Source organism: Bombus vancouverensis, chromosome 12, assembly GCF_051014615.1.
Source record: "Bombus vancouverensis nearcticus chromosome 12, iyBomVanc1_principal, whole genome shotgun sequence".
Taxonomy (NCBI): domain Eukaryota; kingdom Metazoa; phylum Arthropoda; class Insecta; order Hymenoptera; family Apidae; genus Bombus; species Bombus vancouverensis.
The window spans coordinates 6,888,136-6,911,159 of record NC_134922.1 but is presented as its reverse complement, the minus strand read 5'-3'; the positions used below and the strand labels follow the sequence as shown (position 1 = coordinate 6,911,159).

The window sequence follows — 23,024 nt, the reverse complement described above, 5'->3', positions numbered from 1 at the left end:
ATATAGCTATAATTACTTAATATTAAACATTCGTAAATTCTTATTAAGCTATAAATCATTCATAAATCATTAATATTTAATATTATTTAATATTACAATGTAATGTCAATCATTCATTACTCGTATAACTAAGTATCACATTAGTAATTTATTAAATCTACTGATTAGATTATAATGCAATAAAATTTGATTAAACCAACGTACACGCATAAAATACGATAATGTGTATATAATACTCTTTGCTAAAATTATAGCTTACAGTTATCAATATTTGTAATCGTAATCGTAATATAACAGAGTTTGACATCACGGCATCAATGATTCGCGGTATTCGCACGGTGAGTTTATCTTGCTACGGTTTACCGGAAGAATAATTACCAACTATGTTTAACACGAACAATATAAATGAAGACCTTTATAATTATTGAACAGTCGTGGGATCATTATTTTTTAAAGTGTTCTGGCTCTTATTATCATTGCGTTCGCCAGAACAACATAACCTCTAACAAAATATGTTTCCGTCGAAGGATCTAGGAAAATCGGATTATATCAGTTTAAATATCCAGGATAGTGCAACATTCTCGCGAGGATCATCACGTAGTCTCTGGAGGGTAAGTCATTAAAGTATTCGTTACCTATACAAATACTATAGGTTTCTTTAAAATTTTTATTAAAAAATTGCTCTCAGTGTAAAATTATAAATCTTTTGTTTTTTCAGCAATGGAATCAATTGTCAAGGTTTCAGAGAAATATTCTTTACTTTATAGTCATTACGATCATATTAGTTATATTTTATCTGTTACCTGGCGATAACAAAAATGGAGTTTTAGATGAAAGTGATTACAATAACATAGAGGTAGTGCAAGATACTCCTAAATATGAAAAGGTATGTTTATTTCAATAAACACTATTGTTGTTTAAAAGAATGTCTTTTTATATTCTCAAAAAATATAATTTCTAGCCAGTAGAAGATATTGTAGTAGATAATGTAAATCAGGAACATAAGGGAGGTGGAGAGGTCATTGAGGAACCTGAATTCCAACCAGAAATAAATCAGGTGGATGATGATCAAATTGGAGAACCACCTCAACCTAAGCCGAACACACTCAAATTTAATGGTAACTTTATATCTTTATAACATAATTGTTAAGCTGATTTTGTTAATAACATTATATTTATTTATTTTTAGGGCCACAAAATAATAGACAAAAAGCTGTAGTTGCAGCATTTAAACATTCATGGAATGGATATAAAGAATATGCTTGGGGATATGATAATGTGAAACCAATATCAAGAAAGTACTATGAATGGTTTGGCTTAGGGCTTACTATAGTTGATTCTCTTGATACTATGTACATAATGGGCTTAAATAATGGTAATATTCATATTCTATATATTCTATATAGAATTGAGAAACATCCATAAAGTTAATAATACTTACCTTTTATCTACAGAATTTTTAGAAGCCAAACTATGGGTTGAGAAAAATTTAGTGTTTACTTCAAACAGAGATGTTAATTTATTTGAAGTTACGATTAGAGTATTAGGAGGTCTATTATCCGCATATCATCTTTCAGGTGACAAGATTTTCTTAAGTAAGGCTGTAAGTTGTCTCTGATTTTTTAAAGTTAAAATGATATATTACTGAAAGAAATTTGGCTATAAAAATTTACGTACTATAAATCGTAGACAGCGTTAGGAGAACGTATGATGCCAGCGTTTTCTACTTCATCTGGTGTTCCTTATTCCGACGTAAATCTTGGTACTAAAACTGCACATGGTCCTAAATGGGGTCCTGATAGTAGTACAAGTGAAGTTACTTCCATTCAATTGGAATTTCGTGATTTAAGTCGTAGTACAGGAGACCCTAAATTCGAGGTAATTACGGATAAATATTAGCTTTGAATGCGTTATTATTTGCATTATACGTAAGAAAGTATGCGATTGTTATCCTTCAGGAAGCAGTAGCAAAAGTTTCGGAACATGTACACCAGTTAGAAAAATACGATGGTTTAGTACCCATTTTCATTAACGCTAATACTGGACAATTTAGAGATCATGCAACAATTACGCTTGGCGCTCGTGGTGATAGTTATTACGAGTATTTATTGAAACAGTGGCTTCAAACTGGGAAGACTATTAATTAGTTAGTATTTCATCATCATTATTCATTGGGAATTTGTTTTTCTTGTTCTTGAACTTGTCTCATGAATTTATGATAATCATTTAAATTTGTAAATGCTTTTAGCCTACGAGATGATTATCTGTTAGGTATTGCTGGAACTCAAAAACACTTAGTAAAACGTACAGCAATTAATAAGTATCTTTTCATAGCAGAACTAGTTGGAGCACACAAAGAAATAACACCAAAAATGGTAAAATTTTAAATAAAAGCATTTTTAACAGTTTAATATATCATATGTTATTGATAATGGCTGTATTTATAGGATCACCTTACATGTTACTTGGGAGGTACATTAGCTTTAGGAGTACATCATGGTTTATCGTCTGATCATATGGATTTAGCTAATGAAATTGTAAAAACTTGTTATCAAACGTACGCGATTCAACCCACGTTTCTTGCTCCAGAAATCACATACTTCAATACTGAGGTAATTATAATAGTTGTCTACTTGGATAAAGGTTATCATAAAAGGATACGAGGATATTATAATTTTAGAACTCAAATGAAGAAAAATCAATGGATATGTATGTGAAGATGAATGATGCACATAATTTACTCAGACCAGAGTTTATTGAAAGTCTTTTCTACATGTGGTATTTTACTGGTAATAAAACATTTCAAGACTGGGGGTGGCAAATATTCCAAGTAAGTAATTATGTAAAAACTGAAATGTGAAACTTTTATTGTGCTCTCAGTCATACATATATATGTATAATTTAATAGGCTTTTGAAAATTATACGAAAGTGGAAAAGGGGTACACCAGCATTGGTAATGTAAGGATCGTTTATAATACACCACAAAAAGATATGACAGAAAGTTTTTGGTTTGCTGAAACTTTGAAATACTTATACTTGTTGTTCGATGATACAAGGCAATTAATAGATTTGGATAGATGGGTATTCAATTCTGAAGGACATCCATTACCCATATACGAATCATAATCAAGTTTGGTCACAAAATTTCATGTATAAATTTGCACCATTAGAGAAATCTTAAATACCTTTTGAGGCCAGTGAATAGATATCCTGATGTCATACACAGATAAGAAATTAGTCGAATTAATGTACTTTAAAATACGAAATAGATCTTCACTTTAGGCTACAGAATCTTCTAGGAATAGTTCTTAAACATTACATTTTCATAAAAGCATTTTTTGTCCGTTAGTCACAGAACTTATGCATCTGCTAGTGATTAACTGTTTCTACTCAATTTTTTACTGATTTCCCAATTCAAAGGTGTATTTTCGAATTGATCGTTATAATCTATTTCATGACAAGTAACTTAATAAAAACAATACAGAACATATTCCAGATCACACTTTTGATAGTGTATAAGAATTGTTGAGTACAATATTTAAAAAAAAAAGTTGAAAATAATTGTTCTCTTACCTAGCCTGATATACCAAATCCTTCTCTTTTTAAGACAAGTAGAATTACTTCATATATTTACAGAATCATTTAACTACAACTTTATTTAGTTAAAAAAAGACAGAAAACTCTGTAATTGAACTCTCTAATTGAACAAAAATTTTTAAAGTGATACAACCTTCACATAAGAAAAGTTACTTATACTTTATTCTTAAAAATCCTAGTCAAATTTTTTCTTTCTCCTTCCCTTTTTTTCTTCTTTTTTCTTGTTAACAAATGTGCAATATTCTATTTTTTGCATAATCTAATATTTAGTTTTTCTAGTTAAAGTAATTCATTCATAAATATGTATGATACTTGAAAACAAAGATTAATTTATTACTAAGTGATATAAATTGATGATTAGGGCGTTCTATTACTTTTTAGAATTTATTATAGAAATATCTTTATAATAAAATATTCTATACGACATACATGTATATTGTGTACTGAGCAATTTGAATTGTAACTAAAGATTTATAGTAATCTCAACTCATTATTTTTCATCATAATTTAAGTCTTATTTATTGCACATTTTTTGTATAAAATATTAACAAAAAATTTTACATCACTATTACAGATATTATTGAAATAAACAAGAGCAATCAATAAATTAAGATACTAAGAGATATATCATGAAAATATATCACAAAAATATATAACTGCTTCATTTATAAAAAAGTTATTGAGATAGTACTGAACTATCAACATTTAGTGAAGATATTAATGTAGATTTAATTGCATATTATCAGAATAATTATTTTACATTAAAGAGATGAAACTTTCAATTCTGCTTCTAAATTACAAAAAATTACAAAACATTATGGGATAAAAATTTAAACTATTCACATGTATACATCTCACATGATCTTTGAATTTATGTAAATTATGTAAACTAAACTGGATTTGTTAATGATTCATTTTTACTTGTATATAGAATGTTATACAACATGTGGTATCCTCAAGAAGAAATCTTTTTAAGAAAAATAAAGTTTTCAATTTTTCCATTTAAAAACTTGATTCAATTTTCAGAACCAAGTTAGAATATTATTTTTAGACATGCATACTTGTCCATGCGGTATAAAAATTTAGGTAACTTCAATGTTACTAAGCATTTGATAAAATTATCAAAAAGTAGTAATGAACATAAATTTTATCCTTCTAATACATATATATATATTTGTTTGACGGTCTCATTCTTCAAGTGTACATACTTTCGATTATGCTGTACAATTCAATGTTTGTTCCACTTTACAACAAGCATAATTCATTTCACAGAGAAAATATAAATAGTAGTAACAGTAGTAGTAGTAGTAGTAATAGTAGTAGTAATAGTAATAAAACTAATTAAGTCAGCTACATATGTTACACTATTGTGGATTATTAAATTGCACTTTGTGTTACTTTTTATTATTTAAATATGTTCTACTTGCAAGACAATCGACGATATGTATTCATATTTTTAGTAATGTTTAAAAAATTTTAATGCCATTGAGAAGTAAACTGTATGAATATACATTTCTTATTTAAAATACAATTATATATAATTTGTTAAATAATTTTACGATTGCGTTATAATCTTTACAATGAAATAATTTCATTATATCTATGTATCTTAATGTTATATACTAATGAAATATAATTTGTTATTATAAAAAGTAGAATTTGGAAATTTTATAATAGTTAAATTTCTTACATTTACTTTTTGTCAATTACTTATACAAATAGCAAGTTTGTATAAATGTGAGTTTTGTAAAGCCTTTTGAACTGATATTAATTGTGAGGCCACAGCAGTGCTTTTCATCTATACAGTATCATTTTGGAATATATTTACAAGATATATTATTTTTATTACTTTTTGTTCAAAATAGTTTGATCATATTGTTTTGGTTTATACGATTATTTTCAAAGTATAACAGGTGTTATTATAAGAATGTATCAAATTTGTTCATACTCTCTCTTATTTGTATAAATTGCAACTTTTATGTACAATTTTCTCCTTATGTGATACCTTAAGACTTTATACTATTTATAAATGTAGAATATTATTTTGTAGAATATTGACTTTATTCAAGTAAATTTGTGCTTTTAATCAAATCTCCTACACAATGAAGTTTTAATATTTAAATAAGTTTACGGCACTTAAGCAGTCTTTAAGGATAATTAGCATTATGTCTCTTCATTCTCTTTAATTTTATAATGGAACAATATGTATGGGTAACGAACTTGTACATATTCCAATATTATTTATATATACATATGTATATATATATAAAAAATTAGTGGCATTGCATGATTTTTAAGAAGAAAATACTATAAGTTAATAATCTATTTTTGATACAAACTATTATCTTTTAATGCTTTGTTTGGAATAATGTATGAAGCACTTAAAGACTAATATGATATCACTATGTAAAAATAGGAATGCATGGATAACTATCATGCAGAATTTTTCTATAAGATTAAATTAATTGCTTTCAGTTAAGACTTACAGCCAAATAATTTTTCTTTAACATTTACATGACTACATTTAATTAAAAATATAAATTTTATAAATTGGAATGAAATTTAACAGTCTATGAAATATCAGTGATTAAATTCTTATAATTATAAGATACTTGATCAATTTGTTATATTAAAAATGATGCACATACTTTCTAGATATAATATATACCTTAACTATAAGATTCCAACTTTTTCCGTTTCATGTACTTCATAAATTTTACAGAATAAATAATTATTTTATAAAAATATTGGATTCTTCAAGTATCATATCAAAATTTTATCATTCCCAAAATATGTTCCTAACATATATTTCAGATCTTTCTCTTTTTTTAGTAATATGTAGAAAATCCGAGATGAGCATACATTTCTTAAATGCAATATAGACATTTAATAATATTTACGAATTAATCATTCGATTGGCAGCCTGAATTATTGGAATTCTATCAAAGCTCAATAATTCGATGGGAAAAGAATTCCATATAATTAACATTCTTTTCGTAACCATGTTAAATCGTGAAATGAATATAAAATGTTTGCTCAACGCGAGAAGAATTCTGGCTGTTAAAGTATTACACACTCGCAACACTGCTGCGTGAAATATATACAATCTACAACGCAGGAGTCGTTTTCGGGTTGAGTGACTGGTTTTGTCGCCTCCGAGTCCATTCCATTCCTCTCAATTTTCGGCTGTGGCTCAGGAACGGGCAATACGGTCTGCGTGATCGGTACTGCATTCTCAATCATCTCCGTGTCGGTGCCGGCATTCGATAATTTACTCGTTACCGGAGTAGTAGGTGTGGTCGGTGTGATCTTACCAGGACGCGCTTCATCTGGTACATCGTAATCTACCAAAGGTATAGAAGTCTGCAGAGGTGGGGGTGAATCATTGGACATGATGACACTGAAACAAAACTTTCTTTAGATATTTTTTTCAATCTCTACTTTAACCTAAATGTTTCATTTTAACTCAGGAATGACACTGATTTTACATCTACAACAGATATATTTTGGTCATTTAGAGGTGTACATTTAAAATATGTAAACAATTCTGCGAAGATCATAAAAGACCTCAGTGTGCCATTCCAGGGTTAATTCTACTTAAAATCAAACATTTTTCGATGTAGAAAAAATGTTTCAAATGGAAAAGTATAAAATTATTTTGCTTATATCTTCATTTTAATAAAATGATTACGATGTAAGAGAATATGGTATAAATTTTAATTTTGATCAAGCTCGTTTTAGTTTGAGAAACGACGCTTCCTTAGCGTACGAGACATGAAGACCTAGGACTGATACTCGTGAAAAGTTCTATAGGAAAACTTAAAAGGTGTATACATTAAAGATTTCTGTAAATTAAATTCAAGTTATACATCGCCCCATTGATGTGGTCAACTGGTGCTCTGTTATTCAGGCTCGTCACGCAGTTGACCCTGGTCTCTTTACTATTCAACTCAAGTTAGTCTTACTCGTGCTTATCGCAATGCACCTAAAAAATCATTATTTAATTCGAAGTACACTGAATACTTGTTTTCTTGAATGAATTGCATCACGATTACTACGTATCTTGCGATTTATTGCGTGACAATAGAATTACTACTACATAGATCTTTACGTATTACTACTATACAATCAGCAATTATACAATCAATAGAGAAAAACTTTACTTTGGGAAATAACCAAAATAAATAATTAAATATTCGGTACAAAAGTATGTAATAATGATGATAATATGGACGAATACACTAAAGGCGTTCTTTCATTTACGTTACAAAGGGTTTCTGTCTTTTTCTCTCCCCCTCTCTTCTCTTTAAGTACTTCATAGAAAGTGTAAAGAAGAGGACACATACCACCTAGCTTTCAAACACGGTTGCATTCTATTCTTTTCTTCAGACGTCAGAGTGGAATAAAAAGATATTTGCTTGGCCATTTTGTGGATATCTCAGATTTCAACTGATTAGAATCATGCCATCTCACGTAAAAATTTGCTGCCTCGAGATTTGTCTTTCGAATCGTTTATCCTTTTCCATCAACGCTGCGAATAGAGCGTCACACCTCTCCTCCTGTTTTATTCCAAGTTCACACATCACTGATCACAGTTTGCGTTATCGATTTTTCGTATATATCAATCGAGCAAAACGACGAAATTTAAATTTTCCTCCTTTTGGCGTTTAAACATGCAGTATTACGGTGGAGAAAACAAATTAGTATGAAAACATATTAAATTTATTGTCCTATATCGAAAATATTTATGAGATTTTGGATTTAACCTCAAAATAGTATCATTGGATTATAGTTGACCATAGCAATTTATAATAGATTACAAAAATTAAATAATCCAACCCTAAATTGTTATAGTCCTCAATGGTCCAACGACAATAGTTAAGAAATATTAATAAATTATATCTTACTTTTATTATTACTATAAATTAAAAAATAGAAGAAAATTATTGTTAGGAGAATAAAAGCCGCGTAATTGTTACTTCGAGAACGAAAAAATGGAGATACTGCTGCAAATAAATTCCTGCAGCTAATCAAGACTAATTATATGACAGTAGCTTTTATTGATTAACTACATGCATTGTCCATTGAAATATATTTGCTTAAAATAAAACGGCTGAGCTCCGGTTTATGCATTCACGTTTATGTGAAACACGGTGGCTTTCACATGCAAAGTATGAAATTGGAAATTTTACAATCGAAATTGTTGAACTATTCGACAATAAATTTTCATTTACTATTAAAATTTCATTGAACAAAAAAATAAAAAATCACGTCCATATACGATAACATTACATACCTGATTTGCAAAATATAACATTTATTCGCGTTTGAAGGTTTACAAGAACAAGGTTCAAAGTTACAAAGAACATTTTCACAAGAAAAAAGCAGACATAAAAAGACGTTACATCACGAAAAAAAACTGATCGTAATGAATAAATAACAGAAATAGCATGTTTCATTAGCATGTTCAAGACAGACAATCTTACTTCACTTTATAAATTATGTATGTATATATTACTGTTTGAGTCATATAGAAATAATCGATAAAAAGATCGACAGAAAATCGCCGTATCATTTTAATTCTACTTACGATAATTCGATAACATCGATAGTTATCTCGATATTCGAATCACTATTGTTCGTTAAACGGAAAGAGAGTTCATTATAAATATAATTTCTGTATTACTGTATAAATTAATTAATCATTTTAATACATTATTTCATCAAACTCTAACAATAAAGCTGAAAAGTAAGGAATAAGGAAAAGGCAAAATTTAATTAAAACCACTTCATTTATGTAAGTGACAAAAATAACTAGGGAAAACAACTATTTTTAAATCCTATACAATTGAATTGTTAGAATATTTAAAAGAACACCAAATAATGTACATAGCAAACTGTGAACCTTTTTCCTCTTTCTTCTTATGTCATTAATAGCCTGTGCAATGGTGATGTAACCATAACAATCAAAGAAGAAATCTATCTTATCTTTATAAAAAATCCAGCATCACAAAAACCACAAAACTTCACATTTATGTCAAAATTCGTCTATACATCCACCAGTCACTAGCGCAAACATTGTTTAATAATTGCATTTACTATTTGCATTAGTACAGTTACTAAAATTTCATTAATATATATTTAGAAAATTATTTGTTGCAAATAAGAAAGAATTTTTTTATAGAAATATCCTGTATGCCGCGTAATACGAAGAGCTCCTGCTACGATCGAGAATCCACGTTGAACTATTTGATCTTACTTCTAATGCTCTCCCATCCCGCGTGTATAACAGTAGTGTCTCGTTAAGTGGATAGAATTTTGCTTCGTTAGGTGGCCATTTCTATTCCTACCACTTCTTGAGATATCTGGTGTTACGTCTGTCATATGTGAGTACAATAAACAAATGTGTCAGGTGTCGGTATGTCAGTGTCATTCACTGAAGAAGAGAGATACTCGATATTTGCTAGAAACATACATCCCTCGATAACTAGCTAGTTAGCTTTAGCGAAACACTATTGTGTATATACAGTCAGGTATAAAAGTCTACATTCCATTTTGTATATGTATCCCATTTATTAAAAGAAATTAAAAACGTACCTTTTTTACAGAGTTTACATCTACATATGATACAAAATGACATAGAATTTATTCGATATTATAATTTTCGTTAATTTGTAAATAAAACTCAATTAATCCAAAGAATTGCTGAAGGTGAAATCTATGTTATAATATTCAAAATTTAAGGAATGTAGGAGGACTTTCGTGACTGACTGTACTTTTCACGTGGGCCACAGGGACGTATCCTCCAACGAAAACCACCCCTACTTTTTAATCTAAGATCGGAAGAATGGTTCAGGTATAAAAACTCGAGAGGAACTTTCAGAACATCGTCACAGAATATATGACTGCTCTCTGATAATAAATTACTATAAAATATACGAATTATTGAAAACAAATGCAATTGTAAGAAATTTGGTTACGATAACATTGGTTTGCGATATAAGAAATGTAATGATAAATACTTTATGGATATATTATGTTTGACGAAGTATTTCAAATGAAATCTTCTGATATGCGATACGACATAACAATATCTGTAAAGTAAAAGGATCTTATTGGGGACAACTTAAAAAGAATATTCATCGAATGAAAGTTTCATAAAACCGCAGGCGGGATTAGTATCACTTTTCAGAAATTACATAAGCGAAAAATCTATTATTAGAATTACGAATATAAGGAATAAACAAGTCTTACGAAATTATTCATATACAGGTTTCATCGCATAGTCACATTGAAACTAGTTATCTTTGTAATATATGTTTACATACAAAATTACCGTAGTACTCCATCAATAAAAAAGAATTATTTAAATCAAATTAAGTCGATTTATATTTAGTATTATTATTATGCTCAAATATTCTCTAGTAGATTAAATACTTGTTATAATCCCTCAAATTTTCGTAATTGCAATTGGAAGTCACTTATCTCATTGCTAACATGAAGGGCAATTCACTTACTGGATTAGTTTTCTCTACAGTTAGCTACAAACGGATGCTAAAATCTCTAATTTTCAATTGAAATTATCTCAGGAACTATAGAATAAAACTAATCAAAATTATCAGTCTTAAAAGAATAAAATTTTTCGAGATGAATAGTATTATGTTCTTAAATTTTGCAAAAGAAAACATATAAGATAACGAGATCGTAATATCATATATAAATATTCTGTACAAATGTTTTTAATAAAATGGGACAATGTAAAGCTATTACATATAAATATTCTGTATGAATTATTCTAATAAGTGAGAAAATATAAAAATACATGTAAATATTCTGTACGCATTTTTCTAACTAAATATAGGGAAGTTTCAAGTAAAATCAATCGAACGGCGAACAAAGAAAGAAACGAGAACTAGAGAATCGAAATTGACCGGGAGAACGAGGGTGAGAAAAGAATGCTTAACCTCGAAATCTGGGAAATCGGCTTTTGCTGAACTTACTCGTAGGAGCCACGCTGTGGCAAAGGATTCTTAAAACGCATAACTTCGTGATCAGTAAGATAATTATTGAAACAAACTGGCTCGATTACGCCTGTTTACGTTCACAAATGACCGTACACGGAACCGAAATTATATAGCATCTCGATTTCAACGAGCGGCGAGCACGCAGACACACGAAAGACTGGCAAGAGACAAGCGAAGTATACACTAAAGGGGGAGCAGGTGAGGTAGAGACGAAGCTTGCCGGGTGAACGGCGCACAGTGGGGTATATATTTTGTAAAATCACGTTTAATTTAAATAAATTATTATTTTGATATAAAATAATTATAGAGGGCTAGTTTTTAATAAGAAATATAGTTTAACAATCGACCTTGCTAATTTTTGTTAGAAAACTATTTTTGCAGTTCTCCAAAGCTAACATTTCCATTTTCTTTTATTCTGGAAATCATACAGGCGTCATATAGTTTAAATTGTGACTTTACATAAAATATTTTATAGCTAAACGCTTAACAAAGTGATTTTAAGATTCTGCAACTCTTTTTTTACTGATATTTCACTCTACAATTCCTGTATCAATTTAATTTCAGATGACGCTAGTGGTAAACGAAAAAAAGACGCAAGCAGTTATGGTAAAAAATAGCTGATACAAAAGTAAAAGGCTCGAATAAATATGACACAAACGTACTTCTCAAGATTCCATAATCAAAACTTGGCAGTATCATCTAAAAGTTCTCGAGAGTCATTTCAAACTTATGTCATTTCGTAGAAACTGTTGACTTCAAAGTATTGCATTACTTCAAAAAGTCGTTAATTTGTGATTTTGCAAAAAATTTCAATGAAGCAGAATTAGAAAAGTCGATCGCTAACAAGTCACGCAGTAATAGCAAACGCGCGGTTAGCAAAACTTTTAATTCTCTCGAACTTTCTTCTCGAACGTGACATAGATCTTTTATAATTTGTCCATAATTGCGAAAAAAATTATCTGGTTTTATTTTCACTTATCTATTCCATTAATATACAACTAAAAAAGATTTATTAGTGATGTTAATCTATTATGATCGAAGCACTAGAGACGAGTATCGTCTAATTATTATGTAATAGGAACATAATAGTTTTATTAAACAAGGTTGTTTACAACGCGGTATACTACTAATGAGATGCGCGCGCAGTAGACTTTTGAATCTATCACTTATCTATCATCTATCTATCACAATATACATAATTTCTTTGTTTGTTTGTTTTTGTAATAAATATACATTTTTCATTTCTCCTTACACATTACACGACAGTATAGATTTTCTTTTAGATAATATACTAGTATAATTTAATGATTGAAGATATTTGATTTATGTAGATACAATTTAAATTACAAACGATTGGATACATATTGGTCGAGACCAATGCACCCTTCTTCTTGTTACTGTATCCCATTGCTTAATATATTCAAAGGACCGGATGTATTTTTACCATGGCCAACCTTTTCTCTCAGTGTGTGGTTATGAAGTTCCTTTTAACGGTCTATGAAACTTATTAAAAAAATATTAAAAGTACTGGAGATAATTATTTAATAAACACAGTAAAAAATAACCTAATCATTTTCTTTTTTTCTTTCTACAACGCATTAATTGTACATAAATTTAAAGTATTTAACGTGTGAATAGTATTTGTGGATTTTTATAAAAGTCAATTTCATCACACTTGTTTGCAAATGTATTGTTCTGCATAAAATATCATTAACCTTTTTAAATCGGTACACATTGAGATTTCGCCGAAGCATATTCTCTTCAGTTTGATTATTCCATCTTTTAATGTACATATAAGCAAGGCAACATAAAACCGGTTTTAAAGCAAGATGGGCACAGAAGAAAAAATGAAACCTTTTGTGTCAATAGCTTTCGAAAAAATTTACTAGACATATTATTAGATAAAACTTAGATAAAATTTCGATCTTGTACAACATGAGTACATACGAATAAATGGTATAATTATTAAATATATCATATGATTAAGAAATTTTCAATCAATTTTTTCTGAAAGTACACTTTTTTAATATACATTGCAAGATGAACATAAAATGTTTATGATTAAATATATTAGTTTTAATCTTTTTTTTCTTTATTAAGTTTGCACCTCTATTAGTAGATTATTCTGCAGTGTTCAGTCTATACATATATCTGTATATGCACAAAATCTAGCTTTTCTTTGTTTTCATAAAAGATAGAAATTATAGAGACGAAAACGAATGTTTATTTTTGAAAGTAGTTTTAACACGTATTACTGGTGCATAAATTGCTCTACATGCTTATTCCGCTTACCTTCAAAGATAACAGATTAAATTACTCCTTTACCTTCGTGGAAGTTACTGGACACCACAAAGAGTCTGACACGAAAAATTAAGATTTGATGAAATGGACAGAAGGTCAAACACAAACATTCCATACAAACATTTTCATAGTTATTATCCATATTAATTACTACAACTATATGACATTAATAAATTATGATTACACTAAAGCAGATATGCAAATCATTCTAAATATACACATGAATATTAAAACTCCTCATTTTCCTATCAATCGAATTTGATTAAAAATTCACTAGACACTGAATGTTTATGCAAATTCTCTAAAATATTATACAGGTGCCATGCTTTGAATAATTTAAATTTGGAACATTATACTGGACATTGAACATTAATATTGAACATTATATTGAACATCTTTTTATTTCATATGCATTCTGTGCATTTTGCAAGTTTAAATTTTCCCTAGGCCCAAGCACATCCGCAGTCTATTGATCATATCCCATTAATATTTTCAAAATACGTTAGTCATACGTTAATATCTAATATAGATTAATATGTACAATTACATATTTATATATTAGCTTTGATCTTAGTTTTATATACAAGTGCCAGAAAGAATTCTTAGATTTATTTCTTATAACTAATCAATTAGAATCCAAAAATTATTCCAAGAATTAATCCAAAAACTAAGAAATATCTGTCAGACATATCTCTGAATCCAACAGTAGTATGAACAATAAAAAGTTATAAATAAGTATTTATAAACAGTATCTTTTGATAAAAATTCAAAATATTTAAAATTATTTAAAATATTCAAAATTATTGTATAAGATAATTACGTAAATATTCTAATATACAACGTGTGGGTATACAGAGACAGCAGTAACATGAACGGCTGTCCACGTTACTATTTCAACGAAGGTGATACGAATGTTAATGACATGATAAAGTTATAATACCACAAGGCAAAATCAAAAACTGACATACTATTCCCTTAATCACTTTTTTGTAACAATAAAATGTTTACCTGTCAGATGTGCAAGGAATTTCTTCCGCGTAAACATCAGCACGCGTGGTTATCGTCCCGTTTCTCATCGTACTCTAGTTGTCGCATGACAGAAAAAGGAAGTCGATGTTGATCTTGCAAGTCAGTTGTCGTTGACGCCTCAATGATTCCTCATTGCATTCGTTTCATGAAATCATCTCTTTGCTTTGGCTTATTGGATCATGCATAGATATTCGGTTCTGATTACGTGTTCGATATTCAAGGCTCTCGCATGCATTCATTATCACTTTCCCGTCTTACAATTTTTCAATTGTCACAACATTTTCATATATTTCTTTTTTCACTTCAGTTATGTTTCATCGTAATGTATTTTGCTTCAAACATCAAGTCACGTACAAAGATGCTAATTTATAAATTGTACTTAATTATCGTTATTACATTTAATTATATAACATAGATCGTTCTAAAAATGTGGAAGATATATTTTAAAATTAAAAAAAAAAAGATAAAAGAATCTTATCGTTATGAAAGCTATAATTCAAAGTTATTTCACTGTTGTATTCTAAAATATTAATGCACAATGACAATGCACGAAGCGAACCCAACCCCACCTATCACTTCGATGGCTCGAAACCGACTAATGCCCAATGGCAAATGTTCTATCCTGTAGTCTTATAGAAGGACCACCATAATCAGTTTAAGAGAGTAGAAACTTGATAGGTTATTTCGTATCACGCAAGAAATAATTCAGACATTAACCAATAATATTCGCTTTTACCTTGCGAAACAAAACTTTGAAAGAAAAGCTAAATAATAATATAAAAGAGGAGAATGAAATCTTGTAAAGTGAAAATAGAAATCCAAATATAGAAAATATACTGAATAAAAATGAGGATCCTTTCGCTAATAACAATTTTTTATGCATAGATATTTTTTAATTCTAAAAGTAGTGATTTTACTACACAATTTTCAACGATAAATTTAAGAATGATAATATTTATGTTTTTGCGACAATATTAGTAAATTAGTGGAGTCTTTTTAGTGTTCAAATTTTACCCTTTAAAGGGTAAAAGTAAAAATACTAGAATCATTAAAATGAAGATTTTATCGATTGCTGCGCATGCGTAAGAAGCATTACAGTATCGTTACTTCTTGTGATTACGTTGTTTGTGGTTAAAGAACCGCTTTCATTTACTTTACGTCTTTTGATTAGAGTCAAATTTTACAACTTGCTGACATCTTGTGTTTTTTGTATTTAAACAATTATTATTGTTAGTAGAGCTTCGTAGTAAAAAAGAAGAAGGAAACTAAGAGAAAGTTAATCATGGGCCGCTATAGGAGGTAAAGTATACACGCATGTAGATATGTGGAAATATATGTTATCAATATGCTCAATGTTCAGCATTAATAATCGCATATTCGAAATAAATGCACTTGAACTGTAACTGTTTATGCATTAAAGTAGAATAGAATTACATTCAAAATAAGAAGTAGGAAGCAAAAAATAACTATTAAAAAATCCTATGACATTTATGATATTTTTGCGACAATTATAACCTTCTACGTACTTTCAGGTACATTCTGTCCTGGATTTTATATATTTCAAAAGCAGTATATAGCTTACAAGATAATTAAAAAATAATACAAATATTTTTATTTTTATTTTTATAAATCGAAATAAGTTTTTTGCTTGAAAAATGAATTTTATAACATAGAAATAGTAAGATTTATACTTGAGCATTAATAATACTTGTGTATTTCATTTTTTAGTCGTAGTCGTGACAGAGATAGGAGACGTAGATCTCGCAGTAGATCTCGTAGCAGATCACCAAGAGATAGAAGAAATTGGGGCAGTAGTGGAGGTAGAGATCGGGGTGGTGGCAGAAACAGCCGTGGTCAACCTGGAGCAAATTTAAGAAAACCTAGATGGGATTTAAGTCGATTGGAACCTTTCAAAAAAGATTTTTATGTACCACATGAGGCAGTTCAAAATCGTGATTTACGTATAGTTGAACAGTACAGAAGCGAAAAAGAAATCACTCTAAAGGGGAAAAATATACCTAATCCTGTATTCACATTTGAAGAAACAGGTTTTCCAGACTATGTTCTAAAGGAGATAAAGTAAGCATATTTTCAGGTAATAATTTTGTTCAAGACAAAAATGCTCCAAATGTATTAGTAGCTATGAAGTGCAAATATTTTACAATGGTGATATTAGAATTTGTTTCTTAAGTTTAGAACAAGTATCCAGTATGTGATGATATGTTGTACATTGTCAAGAATACTATCAGAACTTAAAACTTGCTTATTCTGGAAACTTTACTTTCATCAAATCAAGTAAGAATGGAGCTGAAATTGTTAGGACTTTAAGATAATAAGAAAAAAATACTAAAGAACTAAAATTAGTTAAAATGATTAAAATAGCTACTGAAAATTTTGAATTAAGATATCACGTATTACAGAATGTGAGCCATTGATATAACAGATTATAACAGAGATGTTGTTATTTATAATTTTCAGGCGACAAGGTTTTACTGAACCCACATCAATACAAGCACAGGGATGGCCAATTGCTTTAAGTGGAAGAGACATGGTAGGAATTGCATCAACAGGTTCTGGGAAAACATTATCTTATATACTTCCAGCAATTGTTCACATTAATAGTCAACCTAAGTTAGGACGAAAGGATGGACCTATTGCTTTAGTGCTAGCTCCAACGCGAGAACTTGCACAACAAATTCAGCAAGTTGCTGATGATTTTGGTCATTCCTCTGGTATTAGAAACACTTGTCTATATGGTGGAGCACCGAAAGGTGCACAGGCCAGAGATTTAGATGGTGGGGTAGAGATTGTCATAGCTACACCTGGTAGATTATTAGACTTTCTTGAATCAGGGCGTACAAATTTAAAAAGGTGTACCTATTTAGTATTAGATGAAGCAGATAGAATGTTAGATATGGGATTTGAACCTCAAATTAGAAAGATTATAGAACAAATTAGGCCAGATAGACAGACATTAATGTGGTCAGCTACATGGCCCAAGGAAGTAAAAAATTTAGCTGAAGATTTTTTAAAAGATTATGCTCAAATTAATGTTGGATCCCTACAGTTAGCTGCAAATCATAATATATTACAAATTATTGATGTATGTCAAGACTACGAAAAAGAAAATAAGTAAGAAATTAAACATATCTATAAAGCTGTTGGAAAGCTCAATGAGATTTTACTATTAATTTTATTTTCAATTATAGATTAAGCACACTTTTAAAAGAAATAATGGCAGAAAGCGAAAACAAAACTATAGTATTTATTGAGACAAAACGCAGAGTGGATGAAATAACGAGAAAAATGAAGAGAGATGGGTGGCCAGCTGTTTGTATACATGGTGACAAGACACAGCAAGAAAGGGATTGGGTTTTACAAGGTGAACATTGTTAATTGGATACTTACAATGTTTTGAAGTATAGTTGAAACTAAATTTTATGTTTAATTTTTAGATTTTAGATCAGGGAAAGCGCCAATTCTTGTCGCAACAGATGTTGCTGCTCGTGGTCTTGGTAAGTAAACAATTGTTATTATAATATAATAAAATATCAAGTGTCATTGATCATTTTCCTTTGACACGGAGAATGAATTGCTCTAAATCACATTTCTACCAGTGAGCTTAATAATTACTGCAGTATATGAGATATCTTGTTCTGACGTGATATTAAAAATATAATTACTGAACGGAGAATATGATAAACTTGTTAACTGGAATTAAGAAAATTACCCTAAATAAAATGAGGATGTACTTTTTATCATTTTTCATTTTTTTTATATTAATACAGATAACTTTTCATATAATCAGAACAAGGTTTCATTGATCTTTTGAACCACTTTATGACTGAAAAGAAAATAACTATAAATTTTTTCATTAAAGTATTGATAAGTAAAAGTTAATGAAAATTGTAGGAATTTTTCAAAATTTTAGATATTAAAAAATTTTATTCTTTGAAAATAAATTAAAATTATAGATAATAGATAAGTAGTGTTTTAAATACATAACGTGGTTCATTCAGCATTTCTAATATTTGTGTTTATTTTGCTTCCTCACTTTTTGCTAAAGGTAATAATTTTTAAATAATACATGAGAGAAAGGTAGTAAAAACAAGTTGCAATTGATTTATAAAGGCAAGCTCTTGATTTATAAAGGTACAGAAGCAATTGATCTAGTTAAAGAGAAAGCAAATGAATTCTAAAGTCAGAAACAAGTACTTGTACAGTTCATAGTGGAGATGTAAGGCGTTACTTTCTTAAAGAATTGAATAACTTCATAAAATGTTGATGCACCATTTTATATTACTATATTTGTAATGTAATTATAACTTGAACTTAAGGTCAATCTAATAAAAATGTTCTATGCTTGCCGTAAGTCACAGATGATTAAATAGAAGTTTAGAGATATTCTTTCCCATAAAATCGCCTTCATTGAGATTATCAGAATTCTGTTAATAATAGTTGATAAAAAGAGATAAAACAAAAAATTCAAAAATAAAATGAAATACTGTAATACAAAATTCATATTGAACACAGGAAGATAATAAGATAAACATGTACCTAACGCGGTTGGATCTTTGTTTGTATTGCAGAGGCACATTGCGCGCAGACCTACGCCGGGTAATGCAAAGCAAATTGGGGGTGCCCGCCGCCTGTTTGTTCGGTGGTGCACTAGTTTGCATTGTCTGCGCTGGCTGCGACGCGTGCCTCTATACGTCAATTCCGTGAAAGGCCAGTCCGGGCCAAATCGGGGTCTACTTTACCTCCTACATACTGGATATCAGTTCTACGCTACGCTGTACGCCATCTGGGCTGGCCAAGTCGTTGTTGCCAGAATAGAATCCCCTGCGCTGGCCGCTCAAGCTAATCAGACCCAACAACGGTCCAATGAGGCGGTGGCATGGTAGCTGATGCCAGAGCCTCTAAGTGTGCCCTGTAGCAACAGAATGGCGGAGGCTGTAGCTGGAGCGAGCGCAAACAGCCAGGCCCTGCCCGTACGTTGCTAGCGACACTCACCCATTGCCTAATTTTAGTATAACAGTAATCTTAAATTAATTGCTATATATATATAGCTGTATAAGCCACCCAGAAAAAAGGTAATTTGACTGTATTAACATTCCCATTCAATGAAATCTCAGATAATTTTTTATTAAAGAAAAACTTCGCTCGATATCTGAATGTTGTGTGATTGTTTATTTGGAAGATATAATTGCCTAGTTGTGTAGCTCAATTAAAAATTGTAATTGTATTTGAATTATGTGTATATCTGAAAATTGATCAAAAAAATTCCATTAAGTGTCTTCTAAATTAAGAATTGCCCAACATTTCATTTAATCAAAAATATCTTAGATTTCCTTAAAAAGATGTAGTACAGTTCAAATGCATTTATCTGGGGGTCTCAATATGTACACTTTTTGCATATACATATGTAACAAAATGTTTTGTAAAATCTGACATACTGAAATGTATGAGAAGTTCTTGAATAAAAAACAAGATAATTCTTGATATCTTCTTGTGATCATCATTTACCAACTTTATATAATACAATAAAATTCTCAAAGATTATTTTATACATAAAATTATCTCCTATATATACATTATGTGAGAATTCAAAAAGTTGTTGATTAATGGTCACACAATACTGCCAAGAACTACCTTGTTCTTTTTCAGTTTAAGAATTTTGAATATTTTATAAAACATTCTATATGTGTATGTATATATATTTATGTATATTTCTATATACATACACACATGTATCACTTTTATATCCATTTGAATTTACATTTCCTTTATCTTCCTGAATCCTTCATGATAACTATATCATTACATATTCACATTATACTAACTATCATATCAAATAAGGTTCTATGTATATCAATTCTGGTTTCTTTTTATTTAAATATTCATATTGTTTTTCAATTATGTATACAAATTAAGAATATTTGTATGTATTTCAAATTAAATATATTTTTATGAAATTGAAATATACTTTTTTAATATAAATGTATATTAAAATAAATATTATTTTTGTTAGAGAAGGGAACCAGAATTGTTTTCGCGCGGAAATTTATTTCAGCACTTTATACTTTAGTTAAAACGCTCTCTAAAGACATAGTATTCTTTTTTGTTCCTTTGATCTTTATTTCATTTTATTATTTGAACGAAGTTAAGAACAAAAGCAAATATTTGTTCTTAAGAAATCTTTAAATGATACGTTTTACAAGATTTTTTATATGCGTGTGTTTCCTTTTCTTTATATATGTACATATTAAAACTTGCTTACAATACATATAGTTAGATAAATTTATAAGACACTCTTAGTTGAGGTGACATAGGTGAATGACTGTAGTACTACCTTTTGGAGAGCGTATTTTAATCTAAATATTACTTTAAAATAAGTGATTGAGATATTTAATACGATATTTTATATACGTCTTGCCATACTACTATCTTAACTGACGTCTGTCTGGGAGGCGGATGCTTTTGGTGATTAACAGCTAATACATAATGCTTTATTTCAGACGTTGAAGACGTCAAGTTTGTCATCAATTTTGACTATCCCTCCTGTTCGGAAGATTACGTTCATCGAATCGGTCGAACAGGTCGTCGACAGAAAACTGGTACAGCATATACCTTTTTTACACCTAATAATTCGAATAAGGCTAACGACCTAATCCAGGTATTAAAAGAAGCGAACCAAGTTATCAATCCAAAATTACTTGAACTTGCCGATAGTAAGAGTGGTGGATATGGCAGGCATAGAGGTACTCTTATATATCTTTTACCTATTAAAATAATCTCTTCTAACTATCATTTACACTAACTTTTTGTACTTCAAAAATCTCCTATTACCTTGAATATGATGAAATACTTAATTTTTTTCACTTAATATTTCCAGTTTCTTAGTATATTTGTAGTAGTTTCTACGTATTCAGAAAATATTAATTAATTGAGTGGATATTTTTAGGCGGAAGAAATAGATGGCGGTCTCGAGGTGGCCGAAACGGAAAAGATCGTAGTTATTCAAGAAGTAGAAGTCGAAGTCACAGTAGGGAACACAACGGTCGTGGTAATCGTCGTAGTTACAGTCGGAGTTATTCTCGAAGTCGTAGCCCTGTTAGCAATCGTACAGGTAAGTAACGGTATGTTCACACCATGCTAAAGCATTTAATTATACTTCAGTGATATCTGTGAAACATTTTCTCCATTTTATATTGTGTAAAATGACTTGTACGTTTACAGAAGTTATTGGTAAGAGCTACTGGAGTAGCGAGAGATGATCTTCCACGGGCAGTTAAAGGCAAAATCAATTGCGTATAATTAATGTTTTTTTACGTCTCTTTTGAAGTACCCACTTGATACATGTCATATAAACCGTAATATTGGTGTTCCACTAACGTAAACATCTAACTTTTTACGGATAATGCTTGTGCATTACAATAGATTATTTTAGAAATATAAGATAAGTGTTTTCAACGAACGAGTATATATTCTTAAAATAATAAAATGATGCGATTAATTGAACACATTATAAAATATGTTGATTTTAAAAAGCTTCGTGATAAACCATCCAATCTATTGAAGTCAAAAGGACTCTCGAGTAAGGTTATCGTTTCAAAATGCAAATATCGATGTCGATCTTTGTTTATGTTCTAAATTTCAACTGTAACAAATAAACATAGACTAAGAATGTGAAGTTATTATATCCACATACGTATTGTATTACGTACATATTTTATAATGATCGTTGCAACATTCGACAACATTAGTTAAATTAAGTAAGCGACAATGTGAGTTTAGCTAAATGAAAGATTCTATAAATTGTAGATGATTAATTGTAGATGCATCTAATGTTTATCATCAATTAATTTGTAACCCGTACTCGTGCATTTAAAACTGATGAAATAATGTACAGTATTTAATAAAAATGTAATAAACACATTTTATTAACTATTTGAAAATTTATTCGTTAACTTTCTCTCATTCTTCCCTATTCTTCAAAAGGAAAGATATAAAAATGAACAAAATATTGTATTAGATTAGTTCTTTGAATATTACAAATTCCTGTCTAAAAG

General features: G+C 29.5%; 3 protein-coding genes across 11 annotated transcripts; 2 read left to right on the top strand and 1 right to left on the bottom strand.

Moving 5' to 3' along the window:
* The first annotated feature begins 214 nt into the window (after positions 1–214).
* On the top strand, positions 215–3,562 carry alpha-Man-Ib (alpha-Mannosidase class I b). Of its 2 annotated transcripts, XM_076623168.1 has the most exons (12): positions 216–338; positions 433–611; positions 719–886; positions 962–1,118; positions 1,190–1,375; positions 1,455–1,603; positions 1,690–1,878; positions 1,959–2,146; positions 2,249–2,375; positions 2,448–2,612; positions 2,681–2,830; positions 2,909–3,562. In XM_076623168.1, the coding sequence occupies exons 2-12, from the start codon at positions 513–515 to the stop codon at positions 3,125–3,127; spliced, it is 1,797 nt and encodes a 598-aa protein (XP_076479283.1). In that variant the 5' UTR covers positions 216–338; positions 433–512; the 3' UTR covers positions 3,128–3,562. The 2 variants fall into 2 exon arrangements, with proteins under 2 accessions (XP_033186526.1, XP_076479283.1); XM_033330635.2 differs by having other exon boundaries at positions 215–611.
* Positions 3,563–4,727: 1,165 nt separating this feature from the next.
* Positions 4,728–15,564, bottom strand: LOC117155079 (uncharacterized). Of its 6 annotated transcripts, none has more exons than XM_033330640.2 (3): positions 14,932–15,564; positions 7,945–8,157; positions 4,728–6,998 (listed from the first exon to the last, which is right to left on the bottom strand). In XM_033330640.2, exons 2-3 carry the CDS (start codon positions 8,022–8,024, stop codon positions 6,659–6,661), a joined length of 420 nt encoding a protein of 139 aa, XP_033186531.1. In that variant the 5' UTR covers positions 8,025–8,157; positions 14,932–15,564; the 3' UTR covers positions 4,728–6,658. The 6 variants fall into 6 exon arrangements, with proteins under 6 accessions (XP_033186531.1, XP_033186530.1, XP_076479284.1 ...); XM_033330639.2 differs by lacking the exon at positions 14,932–15,564 and adding an exon at positions 11,599–12,549; XM_076623169.1 differs by lacking the exon at positions 14,932–15,564 and adding an exon at positions 9,504–10,576.
* Positions 15,565–16,073: 509 nt separating this feature from the next.
* On the top strand, positions 16,074–22,902 carry LOC117155211 (putative ATP-dependent RNA helicase DDX5). Of its 3 annotated transcripts, none has more exons than XM_033330935.2 (8): positions 16,076–16,251; positions 16,681–17,031; positions 17,431–18,084; positions 18,162–18,334; positions 18,408–18,467; positions 21,471–21,713; positions 21,917–22,091; positions 22,192–22,902. In XM_033330935.2, exons 1-7 carry the CDS (start codon positions 16,235–16,237, stop codon positions 22,087–22,089), a joined length of 1,671 nt encoding a protein of 556 aa, XP_033186826.1. In that variant the 5' UTR covers positions 16,076–16,234; the 3' UTR covers positions 22,090–22,091; positions 22,192–22,902. The 3 variants fall into 3 exon arrangements, 2 of the variants coding, with proteins under 2 accessions (XP_033186826.1, XP_033186824.1); XM_033330933.2 differs by having other exon boundaries at positions 16,077–16,251; positions 21,917–22,081; XR_013059694.1 differs by lacking the exons at positions 21,917–22,091; positions 22,192–22,902 and adding an exon at positions 19,542–19,943 and having other exon boundaries at positions 16,074–16,251; positions 21,471–21,611.
* Positions 22,903–23,024: the final 122 nt, after the last annotated feature.